This window comes from Mus caroli, chromosome 1 (genome assembly GCF_900094665.2).
Source record: "Mus caroli chromosome 1, CAROLI_EIJ_v1.1, whole genome shotgun sequence".
NCBI classification, from domain to species: domain Eukaryota; kingdom Metazoa; phylum Chordata; class Mammalia; order Rodentia; family Muridae; genus Mus; species Mus caroli.
In genome coordinates, this window is record NC_034570.1 from 82,588,754 (window position 1) to 82,596,371 (window position 7,618).

A 7,618-nucleotide genomic window follows, 5' to 3' on the forward strand; every position below is an offset into this window, starting at 1 on the left:
AGAGAGAGAGAGAGAGAGAGAGAGAGAGAGAGAGAGAGAGAGAGAGAGAGTGATGGTCCCTCAAGGCAGGGCCTGTTGAGCTGCCAAGTAACAGTGCTGGTATTACATGCATACAGTATTCTGGGGTAGGGCAGAGTGTGCTCTGAAGAGATGCAAAAGATGCTGGCCTCTGATGGTATGGATATGCCAGGTTAAAGAGGAACCCTGCAGCTGACCCTGCAGGTCACTGGGCACATAGTGGGGACTCTGGCTTAGGGCTGGTGTGAGGTCTCTGACCCTGACTGTAAGAGTGTGTACTCCATTGCATGGTGTTCCAGGGACTCAGCTTCTCATAAGAACACTAGCATTTGGGCTGGGAGCTGAAGAGATGGCTCAGCAGTTAGGAGCACTGGTTAGTTTTGAGACTGGGGTTCAGTTCCTAGCACTCACATGGTGGCTCACAAACACCAACAACTTCAGTTCCAGAAGATCCAATGCCCTCTTTGAACCTCCACAGGTACCAGGCACACATTGAGGTGTACTTATACATATGCAGGCAAAACATTCATAAACATAAATCTTAAAAGAACAAAACGACAACTACTCACTACCCTCCCCTCCCAAACACTAGAGGACTGGGGATATCACCCAGCTGGAAGAGTGTTTGTCTAGCTTGCTGGAAGCCCAGGTCCTGGGTTCCATCTTTAACACGACATACATGCATGTGGTGGTACATGCCTTTTATCCCAGTACTTAGGGGGTTGAGTCAGGAAGATCTAAAAGTCAAGGTTATCTTTGATACATAATAACTTTGCAGCTAGTCTGGGCTACAGAGACTATTTCAACACACACACACACACACACACACACACACACACACACACACACACACTTTGGTTTATATAAGGGGTTGTTTTAAACAAGACAGACATGACCAAACTATGGCAGGGGTAATGAGGATGGCAGTCTGGTCAGAGCCACACAGCCTTATCATGTGTATACAACTGTGGCTTGCCTTCCTCCCCATCATGGTAGTGTTTAACAGCTATGGCGGAGTGTATCCATGCCCAGCCTAAGGTCCTTACCATCTGGTCCTGTGTGAAAGAGCCTGCCATTTCTAGCTTTCAGCAACCTGCCTTGTTATTTTCTTTAGTATAAATTCTTCAAATGGTGTCCCTCAGGCAAAGAGCATCCACACTGAAATTCTGCATGTCAGCTAGGTCCATGACCCTTTAAAAAAATGCCATGCTAATGAATTCTCCCAACCATAGTGTTTGAGAGTGTGACATTTTCCTATATGTACACCAAGTTGGTTTTCTAACTTAAAATTTTTTATATTTTTATTTGTTGTGTGAATAAAGAGACACAGCAGAACTGTTTTATGTTGGAAACTTTTTTCTCTAAAAATGTTCTGTTTGTATTTCTGATGTCTTTTCTACTGAAAGCTTCAGGAGATTCATTATTTCCTCAGGACCCTTTAAATATGAACGCACTGTTCATCAGAGACACCACAAAAGTTTCCTTAGCTTTTCACAACTCTTACGTCACTTATGGTGGTTTCTTTTTAACTGCTTGAGTTTTATGTAGACAATTATCCTAGTCTTTTTTCTTTATGACTTCTGCCTGTGGTGACATGCTTCTAAAATCATCACTCACCGTTTTGATTATTAAATATCCTAGCAATTTCTTCTGTCGATTTGTGGTCTAATATTTTTACATGTAAAATTTCAATGTAAAAGGAATTTATTTTGTAGGAAAGGATCTACTGGATTCTGTCAAGCAGTGAACAGACTTGGCTGTCCCATTACCTGCTGGTCATTCTCCCTTCTTTGAAAGAAGCTATGGGGATGGCTGACTTCTAGTTTGTGTCTGAATTGGCTCCTGAACACATTATTCTCATGTTGGCCTCTGTGAACCAATGAATGAATTTAGGAACCATAGTTTATTAACTGTGAGTTTGCCCAAGTCGCCTGATCTTCCTGGGATTAATTTGCATGTGTTTTACATAGCATATTTGGTTTGCATGTGTTTTGCATAGCAGCTGGCACTGGGCATTTTCTTAGTGAGTAAATGTGCTGCTGTTGCTGCTGCCCTCTGCCTATTCTTTCTGTAATTCTGTGGTGTTACCACCATTATGGATTCTTTTACTAGACCTCTTCAGAGATTTCCATGTATTCTTCCATAAAAAAATATGTTTGTCAATACAAAAATTATTTGGGTTTTAACCAAAATTGCATTAAGGGTTGGGATTAATGGATGAAGTATAATTCTATTTTATTGAGTCTTCAGGGAACTGATCCATCAATCTCTTGGTTTAACTAAGGCTTCTTCTGCCTCCTCAGTAAAGGTTTATCCATGTAATGCCGGACAACTGTGTGTCTGTCAGTGTGATTTCACTCCGAGATTGCAGCATCTTCTAGGAAGATAACTCGTAATGTGAAATAATAAAATGTCACTTAAAGCATTTATAAATGTCTGTTTTAAAATTCTACCGTATTTGCTAGAGTTGCCAAGGCTATTATACTAAGAGATCTGAGAGAAGTCACCTTAGAGCTAGGGAGAGCAGTTTGAGTTGTGGGGGGACAGGAGGGGGCAGCCTGAGATACGGGAAGACAAGAGGGAGCAGCTGGGGGAGTGAACAGCTGGAGTCAGCAGCCTGATGTTGGGCAGGGAGGAGAAATGGAGAGGTACCAGGAACCAGAACTCAGACTGCTTGGGGACAGACATGATGTTCTAAGTATATGTTACTACAGCTTTTTCAAAGACTGGACAGGGGAAGGAATGAATTGATTGTGAAACAAATCAGAAAGAGCATGTGAAAAGATCTTCACCCTGGGGCATGAGCAACCCTAAGAAAATGGTGGAGATGCAGCACACTGTGGGATCGTTCACGTTCAAGTCTAAGGAAAGATCCCTGTGGTATGATTGCTTTTTACTCCTCACACAGTTCTTTACCTGTTCTGGGGTCTTATTGGAAAAGATGAGAGCTGAGCCTCCGTCTTCCTCATTGGGGTAGTCTGGGAATGTGCCCGTCAAATTCCTGCAGAGAGAAACAGTGTGAGTAGAGACAGAAGCAAGAGGAGTCTTTTGGTAAAGCCCTGCTTGCCAACACATGTGAGTTTACATCAATTAAGTGATGGATCTTGGGGGTGAGGCTTCCTGTCCCCAAGGCTGGACAGCATCTCTGAGCTGCAGAGGATTGGTGACAAGCAGCCTGAGGTTTCCCGCCTCTGGGGACACGTTAGTCTGAGGTGGACATCTCTGTCTCTGTCTCTTAGATAGACTGTATTTTTCTTCCTCTGCCTCCAACTCCCCCCCTTTAATATCAAGATGCTTTGTGGTTTAGTTTCAACAAAGACAGAAACACAAATCATTTCTTCCTGTTTAAAACTTAAGGTAAACACAGGACTTTGAAGCTAAACAGAAGGGTGGAGTCGTACAAACGGTATGTCCAGCAAGTGTCCGAAACACTCACATATGTGTTTGGTTTTTAGGAAGTTTGGGGCCCCATGTTTGATAGGGTCCAACAAAGGTTTCTTTCTGTAGCCACGTAATTTCTCTACAAAGAAAGCAGGCTGCAGAATTTGGTGTGGAGAATTACCAAAGGAGCTGTGTGGTCATTATTTAAAAGAGAAACTGACTTTGACATAGTGTCACACTTACTCCATGTGTAGGGAAAATAGCCGATGAATTAAGAGCCTTTCTTTCCCAGAAGTGGAGAGCCCAAGTCTTGGAAGACGTGGTCATATTTAACTACTTCTCAAACTCTTGCCTCAAGATATTCTATACACTTAACAATTTTTGAAGGCCCCTAAGGATTTCTGTTTATGCAGGCCACACTACTGATATTTACCCTATTAGACATCAAAACTCAGAGAATTCTAAAATATGTACTTTCTAGTCCACTTAAAAATAATTGTTATCACCAATTTTATCCAGTTCTGAACGCTCTGAGCTACAATAACCGCAGGCCTATTAAGACACACCTTTGTCTGCAATAGCGGCACAAATGTCATGGGGGTAACCTACCAGGCTAGATAGGCCCTAGGAAAGAATGTACTGCTATAATTCTGCTAAGTGAAGTCCAACTCCTAATGACTTAGATTAGATTAGTGCATCTCTCAACTTTTATCAGAGAAGCTTCTATTTGAAGAAGATGGTGCTGGTGCTGGCTAGTTTTCAGTCAACTTGACACCAGTTAGTCATCTGAGAGATGGGAACACTCACTGAGAGAATGCCTCCAGAAGATCAGGCTGTGGGCAGGCCTGTAGGGCATTTTTCTTAATTAGCTATTGATGAACAAGGGCCAAACCTGGGTTATATATAAAAATGCTGACCAGGCCATGATGAGCAAGCACCTTCCCAGGGCCTCTGTGTCTGCTCCTGCCTCCAGGTGCTGGTTCCACTTGAGTTCCTGTCCTGACTTCCTTCAGTGATAGACTATGATGGGAAGCATAGGGCATCTGAACTCTTTCTTCCCAGCTTGCCTTTGTGTTGTTTCACCATGGCAACAGGAACCTTGCCGAGGGCAATGATTGACATAGAGACCAATAACTGCTCAAAGTAAAGAGAATAAGAGCCTGCAGATTTCTCAGCCCTAAGTGGGACATTTACATCACACTCCTTAAGAACCTGACACAGTGGATACAAGGAGACAGCGCCTTCTGCGAGGCAAGAATGTACCGGCAGCATGAATGGTCTTGAGGAGTAGAAGAAAAAGGAGAAAACAAAGTTAGGTGGGTAGGAAAAGGGTCATGGGCCTGGGAAGAGTCAGGAAGGAGGTGGGATTGATCAAAATGTATTGTACCAAGTCCCCAAAGGACTAAAACTTAAAAGGAAAAATAAACAAACAGGAGTCAACCAACTGTATGTTGCCACATGTATATTATATATGTATATAATATATATGTGTGTGTGTGTATAATTTTATGAACAATAAATACAGTATCCAATGTCATAATCTTTTCAAGTCTATTGGAGTCGGGTTTAAGGAAAGCTTGCTGGATGCTCTGCTCTGTTTCCATGCTCCGCTGTGTTGCAATATGTGGTGCTAGCTAAGAGCTCAGGAAGGAAGTCTGGCCTCACACACACCTGTAAGTGTGAAAGGAAGGAATGTGCTGACAGGCATCAAGGAAGCTTTGAACATCCTGCTGTGACTGTGCCCTGCAGCGGAATGACTGAAGTGTCCTGTGACTGCTTGTGATAAGCAATCAACCATGTTAATGAATGAACTAACGTCCCCTCTGCCACTGAAGCACTGGTCTGGTACTAACGTCCCCTCTGTCACTGAAGCACTGGTCTGGTAGGCCTCTCTGGGGGTTCTGGGAATGGCATGCCTTGCTCATTTAGATAGTAGTTCACTTGGTTCTTCAAGGCATTTCAGCCTATGGTGAGACGGTCACTTTGGATGTCAATTTGACAGAATCTAGAACCTCCTAAGAGACAAAACTCTGGGTTGTCTTTGAGGGTTCCTAGGCTAGCGTAACTGAAGTGGGGAGCTACTCTAAATATCGTCAGCACCATCCCATGGGCTGTTATACCGGACTGGATAAAAAGGGAAAAAGTAACGGCACCACCTGGGAGTCAGAGGAGGGTAGGTCTCTGAGTTCTAGGCCAGCCTTGCCTAGATGGTAAGACCTTGCTTGTCTGTGCACACAGACACAGACACTCAGACACAGGAAAGCCACACACACACAAACATACACACACCCTACCACTACCACCACCAATGCCTCTGCCGCTGCCACCACCGCCGCCACCACCACCAATTAATGAAAACTGAGGTCATGGATTTAAAAGAGAGCAAGGAGAGTATATGGGAGGGCATGAGGGAGGAAAGGAAAGGGGAAATATATAGTTATAATCTTAAAAAATAAAGGAGAGAGAGAAAGAGAATGGGAGGCAGGGGAGGAGAGGGAGAAAGGGAGGAAGGAGGGAGTCTTTGAGCAACATACATCCTTTTGGCTTCCCAGCCTCGGATGCATTGTGTCCAGCTGCCTCACACTCCTCCCTCCATTACTTCCCTGCCACCTCCGATTGCTCCCTCAACTGTGAGTCAAAAGAAGCCCTTTTTTTTTTGGTAAGTTGCTTTTATCTGGTCTTTGTCACAATGGTAGAAGCTGCAAGAAAAGTAACAGATCTCTATGGAAGCTAAGCTCACCAGTGCCAATGTCATCACTCACTGACACTGGGAAGCCTGTGCCCTGGGAGCACTCTCAGGCACAGGGTGAGGGTCCCCAGACTCACTTCTCAATCCCTGCCACAGAACAGTTACATCTGGTGTGGAGACTGCAACAGCCTGCCTAACCATGCCCACTCACAAGACTTCTGATGGTGTCTTCATTAGCTGACTCGCTCCTTGTATTGTCAAACCTAGATTTTGTTTTGTTTTGTTTTGTTTGTTTTAAGGCTCACAGCAGATTTAGTGCCTCTGCATATTGGTGTTCATTGCACATATATATGTGTGTCTGTGGGAGTGTATGCTATGTGTGGGTGCCTGGGAAGCCAGAGGTGTTAGATCTCCAGTAGCTGGAGTTGCAGGAGGTTGGTGCTGGGAATTGAACTCAGGTCCTTTGGAAAAGAAATACATGCTTTTAACTTTAACAGCTGAGCCATCTCTCCAGCCTTGCGACTTACTTAAAACAAAACAAAACAAAACAAAACAAAACACCCAAATGCACACGATCCCATTTTGCATGTTACCTCTTAATTGTAGAATATATCAATTTTCACAGTAACAGTTAACATTAAACCCCACAGTATTTTTTTGTAAAATAATATTTAAATATATTCATCTGATTGTACTTTACTTCTTGTAATTTAGGTCCTGTGTGCCCCTGAGCATGTTAGGGTCAGCTCTAGTGGGCGTGAGAGCCGCAGGGTAGAGGTGCTGATAGCAAGAGGGAACGGCGGATGTTATTTAGGTTCCCATGGTAATTTTGGCATTAAACAGCTGGAGCTTGACAGCTGTGACTGCAGGTGATGCCCTCCTGGAGCCTCCCAGAAGGAACTGAAGACCCCAAATTATACAGTGTCAGGACCCCAAATTATACAGTGTCAGACCCAAGACGCTTTTGATTAACAGTGGAAAACGAAGTCTGTGTCTTGGGGAATCCTGTGCCTCTGGCTCCCATTCCCCATAGTACCCTCTCTCCCACAGTCCTGGACCCTATGGTTGGTAGAAGCTGCCTTCTCCTGGACACCTGGACACACGTAGCCATACTACTCATGGAACTGGGAGTCCATAGGCCGGGACCTGGAATGCTTGGCTGTGCTTGGGAATAAAGCGCTGAGTGTGGGGACCTTTCAGTGATGGGTACTTGTGTCTTCACTTGCTCCAACAGCCAGGTACCCCAGGGAGCCACCACCTCCCTGTCACCTCCTTCAGAAACACTTCTGTTCCTGAGGGCTTAGTTTGCTCTTTGGGCTTGACCTCAGAAGCCACTCTTTTTGGGTTCTTTCTCCCTTCAGTCTTCCATCCTTCCTTTACTCCTCCCCTCCTCCCCCTCCTCCCTCCTCCCCTTTTCCCTCCTCTCCTCCTCCCTCCTCCCCTTTTCCCTCCTCCCCTCCTTCCTTCCTCCCCTCCTTCCTTCCTTCCTTCCTTCCTTCCTTCCTTCCTTCCTTCCTTCCTTCCTTCCTT

The 7,618-nt window shown here is 44.6% G+C and overlaps 1 protein-coding gene across 1 annotated transcript in view; it reads right to left on the reverse strand.

The window, feature by feature from the left end:
* Iqca1 (IQ motif containing with AAA domain 1) overlaps nucleotides 1-7,618 on the reverse strand; it is a 119,232-nt gene that overhangs the window by 67,513 nt on the left and 44,101 nt on the right. Inside the window, exon 7 of the mRNA XM_021165896.2 lies at nucleotides 2,935-3,019. Within this exon, the coding sequence (XP_021021555.1) occupies nucleotides 2,935-3,019 (85 nt within the window). The remainder of the gene's footprint in view (nucleotides 1-2,934; nucleotides 3,020-7,618) is intronic.